The following is a 19,795-nucleotide window of genomic DNA, read 5'->3' on the forward strand; positions in this document are numbered from 1 at the left end:
ATTTTCTCAGTCCCTTTCTTTTTCTCTACTTCTTCTGGGACCCCTAAAATTTGAATTATGGTGCATTTAATGTTGTCCCAGAGTCTCTGAGACTGTCCTCAATTCTTATCATTCTTTTTTCTTTTTTCTTCTCTGTGGTAGTTATTTCCACTGTTTTATCTTCCAGGTCACTTATCCATTCCGCTGCCTCAGTTATTCTGCTATTGATTCCTTCTAGAGAATTTTTAATTTCATTTATTATGTTGTTCATTATTCTTTGTTTGCTCTTTAGTTCTTCTAGGTCCTTGTTAAACGTTTTTTGTATTTTCTCCATTCTACTTCCAAGATTTTGGATCATCTTTACTATCATTACTCTGAATTCTTTTTCAGGTAGATTGCCTATATCCTGTTCAGTTGTTTGGTCTGGTGGGTTTTTACCTTGCTCCTTCATCTGCTGTGTGTTTCTCTGTCTTCTCATTTTGCTTATTTTACTGTGTTTGGGGTCTCCTATTTGCAGGCTGCAGGTTCGTAGTTCACATTGTTTTTGGTGTCTGCCCCCAGGGGCTAAGGTTGGTTCAGTGGTTGTGTAGGCTTCCTGGTGGAAGGGACTAGTGCCTGTATTCTGGTGGATGAGGCTGGATCTTGTCTTTCTGGTGGGCAGGACCACGTCCGGTGGTGTGTTTTGGGGTGTCTGTGACCTTATTATGATTTTAGGCAGCCTCTGCTAATGTGTGGGGTTTTTTTCCTGTTTTGCTCGCTGTTTGGCATAGGGTGTCCAGCACTGTCGCTTGCTGGTCGTTGAGTGGAACTGGGTCTTAGCTTTGAGATGGAGATCTCTGGGAGAGCTTTCACCATTTGGTATTACATGGGGCCGGAAGGTCTCTGGTGGACCAATGTCCTGAACTCAGCTCTCCCACCTAAGAGGCTCAGGCCTGACACTTGGCCAGAGCACCAAGTGTCAGCCACACGGCTCAGAAGATATGGGAGAAAAAAGAGAGAAAGAAAGAAAATAAATAAAATAAAGTTATTAAAATAAAAAAATATATTATTAAAAATTTTTAAATTAAAAAAAAAAGAAAGAAAGATTGCAACCAAACCAATAAACAAATCCACCAATGATAACAAGTGCTAAAAACTATACAAAAAAAAAAAAAAACAACAAACAGAACCAGACAGACAGAACCCTAGGGCAAATGGTAAAAGCAAAGTTATACAGACAAAATCACACAAAGAAGCATACACATACACACTCACAAAAAGAAAAAAAGGAAAAAATATACGTATTTATATACATTAAAAAAAGGAAGAGAGCAACCAAATCTACCAATGATAATAAGCTCTATATACTAAACTAAGATAAACATAAAACCAGAAACAATAAATTAGATGCAGAAAGCAAACCCCAAGTCTACAGTTGCTCCTAAAGTCCACTGCCTGAATTTTGGGATGATTCGTTGTCTATTCAGGTATTCCACAGATGCAGCGTACATCAAGTTGATTGTGGAGATTTAATCCACTGCACCTGAGGCTGCTGGGAGAGATTTCCCTTTCTCTTATTTGTTCACACAGCTCCTGGGGTTCAACTTTGGATTTGGCCCTGCCTCTGTGTGTAGGTCGCTTGAGGGCGTCTGTTCCAGTCCAGACAGGACATGGTTAAAGTAGCAGCTGATTAGGGGGCTCTGGCTCACTCAGGCCGGTCAGAGGGAGGGGTATAGAATGCAGGGCGAGCCTGTGGCAGCAGAGGCCAGCATGACATTGCAACAGCCTGAGGCGCACTGTGTGCTCTCCTGGGGAAGTTGTCCCTGGATCATGGGACCCTGGCAGTAGCGGGCTGCACAGGTTCCCGGTAGGTGAGGTGTGGATAGTGACCTGTGCTTGCACACAGGCTTCTTGGTGGCTGCAGTAGCAGCCTTAGTGTTTCATGCCTGTCTCTCGTGTCCTCGCTGATAGCCTCAGCTCGCACCTGTCTCTGGCGCCCGTTTAGGCGGTGCTCTGAATTGCCTCTCCTCACGCACCCCGAAACAATGGTCTCTTGCCTCTTAGGCAGATGCAGACTTTTTCCCAGACTCCCTCCTGGCTAGCTGTGGTGCACTAGCCCCGTTCAGGCTGTGTTCACCAAGCCAACCCCAGTCCTCTCCCTGGGGTCTGACCTCCGAAGCCCGAGCCTCAGCTTCCAGCCCTGACCCGCCCCTGCGGGTGAGCAGACAAGCCTCTTGGGCTTGTGAGTGCTGGTCCGCACCAATCCTCTGTGTGGGAATCTCTCCACTTTGCCCTCCGCACCCCTGTTGCTGTGCTCTCCTCCGTGGCTCTGATGCTTCTTCCCTGTCCACCCCGTCTCTGCCAGTGAAGCAGCTTCCTAGTATGTGGAAACTTTTCCTCCTTCACAGCTCCCTCCTAGAGGTGCAGGTCCCATCCCTATTCTTTTGTTTCTGTTTTTTCTTTTTTCTTTTGCCCTACCCAGGTACGTGGGGAGTTTCTTGCCTTTTGGGAAATCTGAGGCCTTCTGCCAGCGTTCAGTAGGTGTTCTGTAGGGGTTGTTCCACATGTAGATGTACTCCTGATGTATTTGTAGGGAGGAAGGTGATCTCCACGTCTTACTCCTCCTCCATCTTGAAGGCCTCCCCCCACATCATTCTTTTTGCCATTTACTGTAACATATTCATTCACAGGACTTGGGGATTAGAGTGTAGATATTGGGGGGAGCGGGGACGGGGGGAGATTATTCTGCCTTCCATACCACCATATAGGTTTCCTCGTCATCTCCCTTTTATAAAGTTCTTACATATTACACCTAGATACATTGAAAATTCCCATCAGACAATGTTCTACTTTGATTTAAATGATGAACCACTTTTTTAATAATTCAAGAAGAGAAGATTTTGTTATATTTACCATTTCCTGAGTGTATATTTCCTTGGATTGATCTTGTCTGGGATTTGCTTAGCTTCTGGAATTTATAGGTTAATCTCTTTTGCCAAACTTGGAAAGTTTTCAGCTATTATTTCTTGGAATATTTTTTAGCAACACACTCTTCTTTTCTTCTGAGCCTTCAATCATACAAACATTATGCCTTTTTGTTATTCTCCAACAGTTCCAGGGTCTCTTCGATATTGTTCCTCTCCTTTATTAACAATGGATAATTTCTATTGACTTATTTTCAAGTTTGCTGATCCTTTCCTCTGTCACCTCCATTCTGTTACTGATTCCATACAGCGAGGGTTTTTTTTCCTTTTTGGTGTGGGGGGTGCAGGGTAGAGAGGCTATTGTATTTTTTAATTCTAAAATTTCCATTTGGTTTACTTCATATTTCCTATTTCTTTACTGATTACTTCCTATTCTAACTTTTATTTCAGTATTTAAGATTATTCATTTGAGCACTTTTACAATAGTTGTTTTAAAGTCATCTTTTCATTGTTATCTGTTGTCTTTTCCCATGTGATCTGAGATTTTTGTAGTACTTCATACACCCATATGGAACGTGCCTTGTTTAAATCTATGGTGAATGTTGATATTTTTTTATCAGGGACTTGATTTGGTTAGCTTCTGGCCATTAATTCCAACCCACCTCTATGGGCTGTAGTTCCAATATCAGTTCCATTTACAAAAGCTATGCAGGGCCATTCAGATTTACACTGGGTGTGCACCATGTAGAGATCAGTCTGGGACTCCGGTTCTATTCATTAATTCCATCCTCAAAGCCCTTGGTATGCTAATAAGGATGAGATCCAAGCATGTGCAGATTGTAGTGAGTCTAGGAGTTCACAGATTCGTGGGATCATTTCCCAAGCCCCTCCTTCTCACCTGTCTCCACTGATACTTTCTGGTACCCTGGAACATCCCTTGTCACTCCTCCAATCAGCAACAACCCACTTCTATGACTGCACCAGAGTAGCAGGAGGATCGAGGGGGGTGGCGGGGAACAAGCAATGGTTTAGCCCTGCCTTTCATAACTATAGCTTTACCAGATAGACAGAATGTTCCCTTCACTCATTGGCTCCTGCAGTTTCCCACTGCCAGCTGTTTCTGCTGCTACTGACTCTGCCACAAGATTGCCAGGGGGCTGGGGCATAACAAAACCAAGAAAAAGGAGACAAAAAAGATGGGAGATTTCTCCCTTCTCTCAGAGCTTTAGGGCTTCCCTTTTCTACTCCTTGAGCCAAAACTAGAAGGGTCTCCTGGATTTCTGTCTGTGTTCCAATACTGACTTCAGGATTTTGGACTGCATTGAATTCAAGCTGTGGGATTAGCAGAGAAAAAAATTGTAAGCCCATCTCTATTTCAGTGGTATTTCATTCTAGTATTCTTCCTTAGTCTACATGCTGATATTTACTTTTCAGAGAACTCAACTAGCTTCAACTGGCATTTTATCCAGTTTCATGTTTGTATTCATTGGGGGAAAAAAGGTTGGAGTGGTTTTATTCAATTTTACCTGGAACCAGAATTCTTTTTTTTTTTTTTAATTTATTATTATTATTATTAATTTTTATTTATTTATTTATTTATGGCTGTGTTGGGTCTTCGTTTCTGTGCGAGGGCTTTCTCTAGTTGCGGCAAGTGGGGGCCACTCTTCATCGCGGTGCGCAGGCCTCTCACTCTCACAGCCTCTCTTGTTGCGGAGCACAGGCTCCAGACGCGCAGGCTCAGCAATTGTGGCTCACGGGCCTAGTTGCTCCGCGGCATGTGGGATCTTCCCAGACCAGGGCTCGAACCTGTGTCCCCTGCATTGGCAGGCAGATTCTCAACCACTGCGCCACCAGGGAAGCCCCAGAATTCTTTTAATAAGTTTTGCAAAAGCATTTTAACCAATTTCCCCAAGTGTGCAATGCCAGGTGTACAAAATTGCAAACATATCAACACAAAAGATATGTGCCCAGGAAGAAAAAAGTAATCTTAAGGGTATACATAAAGCTAATACACTGTTAGACTGTGGTCTCTTTGATGCTTGAAAACGTCATCCCTCCAATTCACAATGCATTCTTCAGAATAAAGGAAACTTACAAATCTAAGGTTTGAAGAAAATGACAGTGAGGTAAATCCAACTATCTAAGTATTAAAATGTACTGAGTTTTCTTCATCTCAAAGGATACTTAAAAACAAACAAACATATCTGTTCCATTTTCTACAATGACAAAAGTTCATAGGTTATTGTCATAAACACCCAAAGGGCCACACGTTAAAATATAACCCACACTCTGCAAACCATCAGCACTAGAAGCAGAATCTCTTCGTAAAACAACACACCTATGCTACCCTACCTGATAAATTTCAGCTTTCATTTATTGAACGAAAATAAGTATTCTGTTTCTTCAAACTACTAAAGGCAGGACAAGGTCTTTACAGGAAACAGCCCCAAGCCAAGGAGCCTAATGGAAGCTTCATTTATTATGGTTTTAACCCAGACATCCTCCCTCCCCAGCTGGCTGCTAGCAACTGGCCAAATGGAAAAAGAACAAACCTTTTAAATTTCAGCTCAAAAGTTTCTGATTGAACCTGGACCACAACCCCTATCTGAATGAGAAACTCAAGAAAGGAAAGAGGTTCTGAGAATGACAACAGCATAAGTTATCATTACGTGTATCAGAGCTATTCAGTAGTATTAACTCAAATTGTGCTTCTCAATGTTCTCCTTTAGTGTAAATGTGATGAAAAGGGTTTGTTTTCACAATCTAAATATCAATTCCAATGATGAAGCAGCATGTAGTTATTATGAGTCAGAATGTGTCATTACTGAGACATCTTTTTAGTTAACCACAATATCTTTTTTCTTACCAGTAGAAAGAAAATTTCCTACCACATTCTGTTAAAATAGGGGGGGAAAATATCTAAACTAAATTCAATAAAAGTGAAAATCTGATGGTGTAAGCTTATCTTATGGGAAAAGACAAAGGCAAATAAAATTCTAAAAAGGATTACTCAGTATTCTGATAGAACAGGGTAAGAGTCTGTACACCTGGGTATATTTAATTGTGCTTGTAGCAGAAATAATCCCCCCCACCCTTATCTAAAGGAGACTATCATTAGGGAAAGGTCTCTCAAGATCAGTTCCATATAAAGGACAGACAATTCTCTGCTTTTACAGTCAATTTGGTTTTTTGCTTCTAAAATACAGCCTCCCAATCTATCATCCAACTTGTTACTAAATTTGTGAACCAATTGAGGGAAGGGAGATCATTCCATATACCAGACATCTATTAAAAATATATATCATGGAGACAGAAATCCCTCCAAAATTAGGATCAACCAAAAGGACTAGATGCATTTTTCAGTCCCACTACATATGTTCTTGGAAAGAAACAAAATGCATTAATAGAGAAGTAGGTTCTGTCTCCTCTGGTTAATGCCATACCTGGCCACACTACTGGTCTCTTAAAAAAAATCTCATCTACAGAAAAAAAAAAAAACAAACAAACAACTCAGAATTTCTTACCTCTTTATCAATCACTCCTAATTCATAGGCTGTGCTTGGAGAGGATTAGAGGAAAGGAGAGGAAGGGGCTAGGGTTTCTGAAGCATCAGATACATGTACTTTCACTTTAATTCCATCTCTGACAGCATATCCACAGTTACTATCTTGCCCTGAAATGACCAGAATGAGTTTAAGAAAAGGTATACATGATTTTTAAATGAGCCCTGAGTTAACATTCCATTCCAAAAGAATAAAGAAATTGCACAGAAAAGCATAAGTAGCTAGCTTTTAAAAGGCCTGTTTGCAAGGTTATTCCTTGGTTGGCATCTGGAAGGAACTTGGAGTTGGAAGGTTTCCCCCACCAAACTAAGTGACAAGAGCAGCTCATTGTTCCTAAACCATGTATGCAAACAATTTGTCGTATGCTAAATACCCGCTTCCCTTCTAAGAGTCTGGAAATGAAATACACACTAGGCAGAGGGGGCCTATGTGACCAGTTCCCAGCACAAATCTACTTCAAAAATCTCTCTAATGAGCTTCCCTGGTAAACAACATTTCACAGGTGCTGTCACACCTCCCCACTAGAGGAATCAAGCCTGTCCTAAGTGACTCCACTGGAAGAGGACTCTTGGAAGCTTATGTCCGGTTTCCTCCAGACTCTCCTATGCACTTTTCTCTTCATTGGTTTTGCTGTGTATCCTTTCCCTACAGGAAATCATAGCTAAGAGTATGACAAAATGCTGAGTCCTTCTAGAGAGCCACCTGACCTGGGGGCAGTCTTAGGAATCCCTGACACAGAAATGTTAATAAGAACATCAGTGCTTTAACATAAGTTGCCAAAATGGACAGATTTGGAAGAAACGAAATATTCTAAATGATTCTGATTCATTCCTTAGTAAGAGTAACTGAAAGAAAACAAACCAGATCTTAAAAAAAAAATAAAAAAGACTAAGAAGAAAGAATAAGTGAAATTTCATTATAGCATTAAAATTTTTTTAATATAAGCATGAAAAGACAGGCAGCTCAACTTAACAATAAACAGATGGGTCTGCAAGGAGGGTAGGAAGGAAATGAGATGAGAAATGGTCAATTAAATCAGTGGTATTCTATGGGCCAGGCTTAACTGTGAGTGGTGTCTGCCCATCCAGAAACATTCAAGAGGAACCAGAAACACAACAGCTAAGAAGGAATAACTCAACTTGAGGGGGCAGGTGGTGCTCTGGCAGAAAAAGCTGGGCCAGCCTGGTGTTGAACATCCTGAAAGACAACTCAGTGTTAACAGGGAACACAGAGACCATGCGGGCCTTGGTCCTTCCAAGGGTTTCTACCATCTCTCTTTAATCAAAGTATCTCTGTCTAGAGTTCTGGCAGGGATGGATGGCCTAAGTAACATTCTGTAATTTGGGGATTTACCTTTATCCCATGAAAAGTGGGAGAGAGAGGGGAGAGAAGGATACAATGATTACTAGGTACTCATCATTTCTGGAAGCTACAGAATTCTCTATAGTCAGTATGAACACTGACGCTTAGATTTCATAAACGTAAATTTCTTCAGCACTCTTTTTCACTTTAATTGCATTTAGAGAAATTAAGTCAATTTAATAAGCTAAGAAGTAGCTCACCACCATGTCAAGTACCAGTCCCTCCTCATTTGATGTCTCTTGTTTTATTGCCATATTCTTTGTTAGGATCCAGTGAGATCATATCCATCAAACTGCTCTGCAAACGTTAAATAAATACTAAATAAGTGGGTTTGAACATTATAACTCCTACCCTGAGGTCTTCTCTAATCTTTCCTGACTTTTCTTGATCTAAAGAGTTTATTTCATTGATTGGTCTGTTTATTTACTGTTTTATTGATTTCACCCTGACATTGCTTATATACCTTAGTTCATAATCATTTTTAGATCTCTGGACCTAATAACTCCACTCAAACTTTCTCAGCCTTGGTTATGTATTTCTACTTCCACTCTTGTTATTTTTTTACACTTAGTTTTCTTTGGTTACTTTCTAAAAAACATTTCGCCCTATGAATATATATAGAAACTTTTATAACACACAGGTGCTGGTATAATAAAAACTTAACAGCAATTACATTTCCTTTGTGCTTCTTTCTGACTTTCCCATCATGCCCTGACAGAAGTAACCACTATTCTAAAATTATATTTATCACATGCAGTTATTTTGTGAGATGTTATTCAGGGATATATAATACCATACTATTTTTCATAATTATAAACTTTATTTATTGCGAGATTTATATAAGTGGTATATTACCCGACGCTCTTATTTTTCTTTTTACAGTAATGCATAATTATTTTATCATGTCAACTCAGAGGTACCTGAGGGAAACAATAATCTTCCACTATCCTTTTTTTAAATTTTTAAAATATTTCATACAATTTTTAAAGGTTACTTTCCATTTACAGTTACTACAAAATATTGGCTATATTCTCCACACTGTATAATACATCCTTGAGCTATGCTTTTATTACTTTTTTTTATAAATTTATTTATTTATTTTTTGGCTGCATTGGGTCTTCATTGCTGCAAGCGGGCTTTCTCTAGTTGCGGTGAGCGGGGGCTACTCTTCGTTGCAGTGAGCAGGCTTCTCATTGTGGTGGCTTATCTTTGTTGCAGAGCACAGGCTCTAGGTGTGCGGGCTTCAGTAGCTGCAGCACACGGGCTCAGCAGTTGTGGCTCACGGGCTCTAGAGCACAGGCTCAGTAGTTGTGGCACACGGGCTTAGTTGCTCCGCGGCATGTGGGATCTTCCCGAACCAGGGCTTGAACCTGTGTCCCCTGCATTGGTAGGCGGATTCTTAACCACTGTGCCACCAGGCAAGTCCAAGCCATGCTTTTAAATCAACATCTCCTTCAGGAATTTTATCCACAATGATAAATGTAGCTTTGTTAACCTCATTTTAACAGTCATATCCTATTTCCATTGTCAGAAGATGCTACATTGTATTTAATTTCCCTGCAGATGGATACTTAAGATGCTTACTATATTTTACAACTACAGAGTTACACAAAGCTTTAAAGAAGATTCTTAGATGTGTCTTCTGATGCATAAGTCAATTTCTCCCAGAGTTTTCAATCAGCCATGGACTGCCCCACTAGAAGTGATTAGAAATGTTTGAAGAATGTTTGGATGTTTGAATGACCATGGTATAGGGGGCATAATTCACACACAGTGGGTTATGAATGATACCCCAGAAGAGAGGCTTACCCTGCCCAAATTACCAGTAAGGTCCCAATGAGAAACACCATATCTCAGAGTTGAATTGTTGGTTTGTAGGTTATATGGATCCTAAAGTTGACTCATGAGGTATTGCCAAATTGCCCTTCAAAGTAGGTATATTAATTAATACACCCAACATCAGCCAATAATTTCCTACTGTGCAACATCTTTGCCTGCACCTAGTATTGCAAGATTTTTTAACATTTGCCAATCTGAAATTGTGAAAGGGGATCCATTATTCTCTTAAGTGATAGCTTTGGAGTTTTTCTTATTTATTTGAAATGGTACTTTAAACATTCTAATAATAATGCTTTCTAAGTATTTTTTGTTACAAAACTTTTCACCCAATATCTAGCCTTTAAAAAAAAAAAAACTTTATTATTACGGTACCAAGATTCACACGTATAAAAAAACTTGGTGAGCTGAATTTATAAATATTTTTCCTTGGAGGTTGTGTTTTTGTGTGTGGCATATATCTACGGGGTATGGTTTTAAAACCCTCAAGGTCACACATACATTCTCATATAACTTCTTGGAAAAGCTCTAAAGTTTTGCTTTTCACAATCTTTATCCTGAATTGTTTGCTTATGGTTTAAGGTGGGGGTGATATTTTATTTTTTATCCATATGGATAATCAAACTTCAAAGCATCTTTTATTGAAAAGACCTATCCTAACTCCCAGTGACCTACAAGTCCATCTCTATCAGGTATATAATTTCCATAAATAAGGTCTCTACTTGCTTATCTATACTTGTGCCAATATCTCATAATAATTCATTCCTATAGGTTTGTAGTAAGTCTTGAAATCTATTTGGGTAAGCCCCCCCACCTTGCTGTACTCTTTCAGATCAATTTCTTTTCTTCTTTGTTCTTCCATGTAAATTTTAGAATCCATTTGTCTAATATCCCCACCCCCAAATAAAAGCAGTGGAGATTTTGATTGGCAATTTTCTCACAAATTAATCTAAGAACAGCTTCAAGATATCATTCTCTTCCTAGCCATGTATATGTTTACTTTCTATATATCTTTTTTGGAATAGACTTTAATCTTTAGAGCAATTTTAGTATACAGAGTAACTGCAAAAGTACAGAGTTCCCTCTATCTCCTCTTCCTCCCTATACACAGTATCCCCAATTGTTAAGATCTAGCATTAATGTGGTTACAATGGACAAACCATCATTGATACATTATTATTAACTAAAGTCCATAATTTACCTTAGCATTCACTTTTCTGTTGTACAGTTTTATGAGCTTGGACAAATGTATAATGTCATGTGCCTCCCAACACAGTATCATACAGAATTGTCTCAACTGTTCTAAAAATCCCCTGTGTTCCACCTACCCATTCTTCCCTCCCCTCTCCTCCCCAACCCTGGCAATCATTGATCTTTTCACTGTCCCTAGTTTTGTCTTTTCCAGAATGTCATATAGTTGGAAATACACTTTACATAGCCTTCTCAGACTGGCTTCTTTTATTTATTTTTTTTAGTGTGGCTTTTTTTTTTTTTTAACATCTTTATTGGAGTATAATTGCTTTACAATGGTGTGTTAGTTTCTGCTTTATAACAAAGTGAATCAGTTATACATATACATATATCCCCATATCTCCCTCCCTCCCACCTTCCCTATCCCACCCCTCTAGGTGGTCACAAAGCACCGAGCTGATATCCCTGTGCTATGCGGCTGCTTCCCACTAGCTATTTATTTTACATTTGGTAGTGTATATATGTCCATGCCACTCTCTTTGTCCCAGCTTACCCTTCTCCCTCCCCATATCCTCAAGTCCATTCTCTAGCAGGTCTGCATCTTTATTCCCGTCTTGCCCCTAGGTTCTTCATGACCATTTTTTTTTCTTAGATTCCATATATATGTGTGTTAGCATACGGTATTTGTTTTCCTCTTTCTGACTTATTTCACTCTGTATGACAGATGTGAGGTCCATCCACCTCACTACAAATAACTCAATTTCCTTTCTTTATATGGCTGAGTAATATTCCATTGTATATATGTGCCACATCTTCTTTATCCATTCATCTGTTGATGGACCCTTAGGTTGCTTCCAGGTCCTGGCTATTGTAAATAGAGCTGCAATGAACATTGTGGTACATGACTCTTTTTGAATTATGGTTTTCTAAGGGTATATGCTCAGTAGTGGGATTGCTGGGTCGTATGGTAGCTCTATTTTTAATTTTTTAAGGAAACTCCATACTGTTCTCCATAGTGGCTGTATCAATTTACATTCCCACCAACAGTGCAAGAGGGGTCCCTTTTCTCCACACCCTCTCCTGCATTTATTGTTTGTAGATTTTTTGATGATGGCCATTCTAACCGGTGTGAGATTATATCTCACTGTAGTTTTGATTTGCATTTCTCTAATGATTAATGATGTTGAGCATTCTTTCATGTGCTTGTGGGCAATCTGTATATGTTCTTTGGAGAAATGTCTATTTAGGTCTTCTGCCCTTTTTTGGATTGGTTTGTTTGTTTTTTTGATATTGAGCTGCATGAGCTGCTTGTAAATTTTGGAGATTAATCCTTTGCCAGTTGCTTCATTTGCAAATATTTTCTCCCATTCTGAGGGTTGTCTTTAATCTTGCTTATGGTTTCCTTCGCTGTGCAAAAGCTTTTAAGTTTCATTAGGTCCCATTTGTTTATTTTTGTTTTTACTTCCATTTCTCTAGGAGCTGGGTCAAAAAGGATCTTCCTGTGATTTATGTCATAGAGTGTTCTGCCTATGTTTTCCTGTAAGAGTTTAATACTGTCTGGCCTTACATTTAGGTCTTTAATCCATTTTGAGTTTATTTTTGTGTATGGTGTCAGGGAGTGTTCTAATTTCATTCTTTTACATGTAGCTGTCCAGTTTTTCCAGCACCACTTATTGAAGAGGCTATTTTTTCTCCACTGTATATTCTTGCCTCCTTTATCAAAGATAAGGTGACCATATGTGCGTGGGTTTATCTCTGGGTTTTCTATCCTGTTCCATTGATCTATATTTCCGTTTCTGTGCCAGTACCATACTGTCAGACTGGCTTCTTGCACTTATGCATTTAATTTTCCTCCATGCCTTTTGTGGCTTGATAGACAGCTCATTTATTTTTATTGCTGAATAATATTCCATTGTATGCATATACCACAGTTTGTTTATCCACTCAACTATTGAAGAATATCTTGGTTGCTTCCAATTTTTGGCAATTATGGCTATAAACATCTTTGTGAGGTTTTTGCACAGGCGTAAGTATTCAACTCATTTAGGTAAATACCAGGGAAAAAGATCACTGAATCATGTGGTATCTATACAACTTTAAACAGTCTGTAGTAATCATCAGTTATATTGTTTAAACTTTCATAATAAGCATCTTGCCCATATTTTGCTAAATCAGCTCCTAGGTAACTCATAGCTTTGAAGTTATTGACATTTTTATTATGTTTTCATTGTGAGCTGCTGTATATAGAAAATTAAGTCAATTGTTTTTATATTGTTTTATATTGTTATAAATGGATTCTAATTCCAACCATCTTGTTGAGGTCATTTATTAACTCTAATAATTTGTCTGTAAATTATAATTAATTCCGGTTTTCAGTGTAAGCCACTAAATTAGTTTCAAATGATGAAAATTTTGATTCATCTTTTCTGAAATAACTATTTTTCCTTCCTGCGCTGACCAGGGTTTCCAATTCAATATGTAATAGTCTACTGGTAATATGTTTTATCTCTTAATTTTCTTGATCAGTCTTACAAGGGGTTTATTAGTTTTTTAATCTTTCTAAAACTAACTTTTCCTTTATTGATTTATTGATTTCTGTTCTTAATTTTACTCTTTCCTTCTTCCTATACCCTCTGGGTTTAAGTTTCTTTTCTTCATTTAAATTCTTGGTATGGAAAATTAGATACTGATTTTCAGACTGTACTCTTCTCTTATTTATGCATTTGTTATAAAGTTACCTTTAAGCACTGAGTTAGCTGCATCCCATGAGTATTATGTCAAATTATCATCACCATTTAATGCAAAATACTTCCTCATTTCTATATTAAGTTCTTCTAAGATACATAGGTTTTTCTAGAGGTACAGTGCTTAATTTCTTTAAAAAATGAGATTGTCTAGTTATCTTTATGTTATTGATTTCTAAGCTTAATTCCTAATGATTAAATCAGAAAGAAAATCCTGATGTTTTCATTCCTCTACAATTGAGGGCTTTCTTTATGGCTCAGCTTACAGTCAGTTCTGCAGTTCCGGGTTCTATATATGTCAATCAGTTGAAGCTGTTTGTGTTGTTTGGAGCTGTCTTCTCATTTTTTTGTCTTCTTGTTCTATTAGTAGAGAAAAGTGGGCAGGTATTGAGAAACCATAATGATGTTGAGTTGACAGGACTCAAAAGGGGATGAGAAAGAGGAGATGTCGGGATTGAGTCAGCCCAATTAAAGTGTACTAGAGCCATTCACTCAAAAGTCCAGATTTTGAAGGGAAATCCAGAGCTCAGTCTTGGCTTCTTTGTGTTTGAGAAGTTCAGCTGGAGAAGCCAAGTTGTCATCTGGGTACAGGATTGTGGAGCTAAGAGAGAGGTCAGGTCTAGAGACAGACTTTGGAGATTGACGTTCCAATGACATTTGGGAGCATAGCAATGTATGAGATTGACAAGAAGAGTACAAAATGGAAAAATGGGATGAGCCTTAAGCAACTCCAGCACTTAATCTGTTAGAGCAGGATAAGCTTGCAGAGGAGACTAAAATGACATAGCCAGAGAGGAAAACAAATAGTGTGGTGTTACCTTATAACAAATAGAACCCGAAACAGAGAAGACAAAGGAAGAATGTGTTATAGAGGAAGTGGTTAAGAGCATCAAGTGCTGCTTGCAGGCTAGTTAACATCAGTCCTAAAAGCATCCATGTGGTGCAAGAGAGATTACTGGTAATCTTGGTATGACATGTATTGGTGGCATGAGGGGGAAGGTTCACAAGGAAGTGGGAAAGGAAGAAAAGGAGGCAACAGATTAACTGATTTTCAAAAAATTGGGCTGAAGAAGAAGAAGGGTATAGGTCAAGTTGAGAGACTTGATCATACTTAGAGGTAAATCGATGTAATACTCATGCTAAAGGTACATGTTTCTCTGGCTACGGCGCTCAATGAATATTTACTTGCTGACTGAATTGCTCCCCACCACTTGCCAACACACACATACACACACACACACACACACACACACACACTTTCTTGATTCCCTTATCAGAATATTTATTACCTGTCATGCAGCTATAGACCCCAGTTTTGAAAATCAAGCATTATCCAACAAATAATTTCATGAGTCTTAACAATACACACTGGGTATAAGAGAAGGTAATTTATGTTTTCACAAAACCTATCAGAGAAATACTTGGACCTATCAACTGCAAGAAGGAAATTTTACATGCAAATACCTATCTTTTAAATAAGCATCTCACACAGTTTATCATTCCCCTAATCCCAAAACATAAAGCCAGTGTTTTTTTTTTTAATAACGTAACCCTTAAAAAAGCATTTCCCAAGTCCATGCCTATATCAACAGAAGCAGCAAATATCATCTAGCCAGAGAACAATTATACCTCCTCCAAGCAGATAAGAAAACTCAATCATTCTAATATGCTATGGATAATATTATTGATGACCTCTAGAAATTTTGCAACCAATTTCAAAACACATACTCCAAGATAATCACATCATTACACCCTTAAAGCAGTCTCTTATAAAAATAAAAGGACATGCTTTCCTCAATTAAAAGTGAAGGAAGTATCACAGAGTTGAATGAGTAGAGAGTAGAGAAATTCGATTCTTAGACAACCTGGTGTCTGTTATCTCTTTCAATGTTTCTCAAAATTGTTTAGATGGAGAGATTCCCATAAATGATTAATTCCATCATCTGGATTAGAAACTATTTACTAGAAAGTATAACTTTATTACACACACACACACACACACACACACACAGTCACTCTCTCACACACACAGCATATGTACACAAGCCAATCATAACTTCTTCTCCTTTGTTATTTTTAATAAGTCATTCATTCAATAAACATTTACTGGCATCTATGTACTAGGGGATATTACATTGGGGATTCATCAGTGAACAAAACAGAGTCCTTGCTTTCATGAAATGTATGCTCTAGGGACTTCCCTGGTGGTCCAGTGGTTAAGACTTCGCCTTCCAATGCAGGGGGTGTGGGTTCGATCCCTGGTCGGGGAGCTAAGATCCCACATGCCTCGCAGCCAAAAAACCAAAACATAAAACAGAAGCAATACTGTAACAAATTCAATAAAGACTTTATAAAAAATGGTCCACATCAAGAAAATCTTGAAAAAAAATGTTCTACTTGAAAGAGATAGACAATGAGCAAAAAAATATTTGGTATGTTGGGTGACGGTAAGGGAAAGAACAAGAGCTGAAGAGAAGGGGTGGCTGCTGAGAGCCAGGCTGCCATTTTTTATATCTTATATCAGGAAAGTCTCCTTCAGATAAAGTGAGCAGAGAACGAAAGGAAGTAAGTGAGGGAGGAGCGCCAAGTCGATGCATGTAGAGGAAGAGCCTTCCACACAGAAGAAAGAACAAGTGCAGAAGGTCCAGAGACAGGCTGATCTCTCAGGGAGATGGAGAAACAGACAGGAGGCCAGCGTGTGACTGGAGCAGAGGCAGGAAGGAGAACTGCAGGAGATGAGTTCAGAGGGGAGTAGGTCAGATCAGGCCAAGTCCTTGTAGGTCACTGCCAGGATCCTGGGTTTTACACTGAGTAGGCTGGAAAGCCACTCGAGCCAATGATGCCTTGCTGCTTCCTACTATGTATCTGGTCCTGTGTTCACTGCTTTACTTCCATCATCAGCAATGTTCCCAATGATCTTATACAATATGCACTTTTACTCCAACTTTACAGGTGAGGAAAATGCAACTTGTTCAGGTCCACAGTGCTGGGAACTGAAACACAGGCTCATCTAGTTCAGCACTGCTCAGTGGCACGGGGGATATTACTAGCATTTGGAGCAGGACAATTCTTCATTGTATGGGACTGTTCTACACATTGCAGGATAGCAGTTATCAATGCCATACCTCACCTTCAAATGCCGGCAATGTCCCCTCATCCTTCTGACAATCAAAAACATCATACATATTTTCAAAAGCCCTCAACAGGCACACTACCCCCACAAGTTGGAACCACTAGTACAGTCCCTGCCCACCCTCCCTTGTTTTACCCTGCTAGCAGAAAGCTGGTGATTGGAACAAAATTTGTAAGAAAGATGGATGCATGAGTGAAACACTTTAAAGTTGAACTATCTTCTCTGTTGAAACCATTTGTTTTGGGCATCCCCCCCCCCTCTTATTTAAAACTCTGAAACAGCACTGTTAAATATCAGAGTTGGAATACAAATGTCCAGGACAGAGAATAACATAATATTCTTCAGAATATTGAGAGCTGAGCCTTCAAGTCCTTGGAATAATAAAAATTTGCCTGTGGGCTTGGGAATACAATGGGCTCTTTGGAAAACACTCAGGTGAGATTTTCTTTGGAACTATATATATGAAAACGTGCTTAGAGAAATAACTAACACGAAATACTAGGATATTGTCCATAGCAATGCATGATCATACACATGTGAGCCTTATAAATTCAATCCTTATCAAAGTTGCTATATCCACTTGAGAGTACTTATATAAGAAACACCAAAAATTAATACTGAGACATCAGTTTTCAGTAAGTCTTTATAAAGCAGTCACTGAAAAGATTTGACCCAAGACACTCAAAGTTATAGGGATAAATCTGTATTATTATCTAAGATATTAATTATGCTTCCAATGGAATTTGATGAGAGCTTGAAAATTGGTAGAACTTGAAACCAAGCCCAAATCTTTATAATACGATCACTGAAATGATATGACCCAAGATAACCAAAGTTGTAGGGATAAATCTATATTATTATCTGTCTAAAACATTAATTATGCTTACAACTGAATTTGAAGAGAGTTTGAAAATTGGCAGAATTTGAAACCAAGCCCAAACAAGCCTAACTGCTTCGACAGGAGGCATTTCAATGGGCACTTCAGAAGTGACGAACTAAAAGAAGAACACATAGTGATGTAACTAATTTAATAAGCAATTGAAAAGTCCTTATACTAATAGATTAAACAATAATATCAATAACAGCGTTCTGCCAATTGATCCCCAATTCAGAACTGAAAAGCTGGCAAATATGCTTCTCTTAAGTCCTAAAAAAACTACCAAGAACACCTTACATACCAAAAGATTATAAATTAGAGTCTTTTTAAAATAATTTTTTCAAGACTGACTCTAGGGGCTTCCCTGGTGGCGCAGTGGTTGAGAATCCGCCTGCCAATACAGGGGATACGGGTTCGAGCCCTGGTCTGGGAAGATCCCACATGCCGCAAAGCAACTGGGCCCGTGAGCCACAACTACTGAGCCTGCGCGCCTGGAGCCTGTGCTCCGCAACAAGAGAGGCCGCGATAGTGAGAGGCCCGCGCACCGCGATGAAGAGTGGCCCCCGCTCGCCGCAACTAGAGAAAGCCCTCGCACAGAAACGAAGATCCAACACAGCCAAAAGTAAATAAATAAATTAATTAATTAATTTAAAAAAAAAAAAGACTGACTCTACTCTTTCTTATCCCCTACAACTCAATCAACATAGAATGTTACCTGAGTGCCTGTTGGTTCTTATCCGAGTGGCAAGAAACCTGCCCACAAGAAGTTCATGATCTAACAGTAAGAGTTCAGCAGGGAGCAAAGTAGTGTGTAATGCATACTACGAATATGCAGAAATAGAACTGGGACAGTATTTAATGAGGTGTTAATCCTACAGTCTATACAAACAAAGTCAGTGAAGGGGAAAAGCAAGGTGGAAGACCTCCTCAAGAAAAAGAGAAGTGATAACAACAAATTAAAGAATTAAAAAGAGAAAAATGAACGTAAGACCATGCCCATACCATTACACTCAAAACTAAACCAACTATCTTCTAGAACAACCAAAAACAAACAAACAAACAAACAAACAAGCAAAAGCAAAAAATGGACAACACAAAGTGCTGGCAAGGATGCTGAGCAACTGGAGCTTTCCTGTGTTGCTGATAGGAATGCAAACTGGTACAAACACTTAGGAAAACAGTTTGATAGTTTCCTATACAATTAAACATACACTTACCACATGGCCCAACAATCCCACTTACAGGTATTCACTCAACAGAAATTGAAACAGATGTCCATACAATGACCCATACATGAGTTTATGGAAATTGTTTTCAGAATTACCAAAAACTTAACACAACCCAACTCTCCAAAAACTAGTGAATGGATTTTAAAGATATGGTACATCCATACAATGGAACACTACTCAGCAATAAAAAGGAATGAACTTTTAATATACAAAACAACATAGATATCAACATAAAAGCATTATGTTAAGTGAAAGAAGCCAAACACAAAAGGCTATAGACTGTATGATACCATCTTTTATGACCTTCTGGAAAAGGGAAACCTATATGGACAGAAACAAGATCAGTGGTGGCTGGGGAAAAGGAGGGGATTAACTACAAAAGAGGACAAGGGAACTTTAGGGGTGATAAGAAACAGTCTATATCATGTTTGTGGTAGTGGTTGCATGACTGTTTCTCTCAAGCTCAGACAACTATTTACCTCCAAAGGGCAAATTTTAGTCTATGTATATTACACCTCAATAAAACTAATCATTTAAAAAAAAAAACAAAAACTGAACCAACTGGATTTTAACCACACTACAAGGGAGTTCTTTAAAACAAACCGAAATGATGCAAGTCACCTGAGTACTTCCTGGTCCTTGCCAGTCCTGCCACTGTGGAGAGTTGTATGTCACAATGTCACTCTTCCAATCTTACAAATCCCTCAACCACCACCAGCAGCCCCTTTTGCACTGTACTTCAAGAATGCCTTACATTGTTCTAAATGAGGAATTGCATTTACCTATTTCATTTTCTGATTTAGCTCTTTCACTCCTTCCCTTTATAAGTTAATACTGGTAAGGTGGGTCTGACCCAAATGCCAGATGCCAGAAGAGGGTGTCTGATCTCTCAGTACAGGATATTTCTTATTGGCCCCATGCCCGTGTTGCTTCCCTCCCTACCTCTCACCTCCTCTTCTGCTCCTCACATTACACACA

General features: G+C 38.9%; 1 protein-coding gene across 17 annotated transcripts in view; it reads right to left on the reverse strand.

Annotated features, from left to right (window-relative positions):
* MCTP2 (multiple C2 and transmembrane domain containing 2) overlaps positions 1-19,795 on the reverse strand; it is a 263,257-nt gene that overhangs the window by 212,565 nt on the left and 30,897 nt on the right. For 6 of the 17 annotated variants that reach the window (XM_082388915.1, XM_082388911.1, XM_082388913.1 and 3 more), the window contains 2 exons: positions 13,845-13,938; positions 8,008-8,104 (listed from right to left, as the gene is read on the reverse strand). The exons of 10 other annotated variants lie outside the window; for them this stretch is intronic. In XM_082388915.1, coding sequence (XP_082245041.1) covers positions 8,008-8,036 — 29 coding nt within the window. In that variant the 5' untranslated portion in view covers positions 8,037-8,104; positions 13,845-13,938. The remainder of the gene's footprint in view (positions 1-8,007; positions 8,105-13,844; positions 13,939-19,795) is intronic. One more of the 17 variants, XM_082388900.1, reaches the window with a different exon arrangement.

Source organism: Balaenoptera borealis (genome assembly GCF_965194805.1).
Source record: "Balaenoptera borealis genome assembly, chromosome: 3".
In the NCBI taxonomy this organism is placed as follows: Eukaryota; Metazoa; Chordata; class Mammalia; order Artiodactyla; family Balaenopteridae; genus Balaenoptera; species Balaenoptera borealis.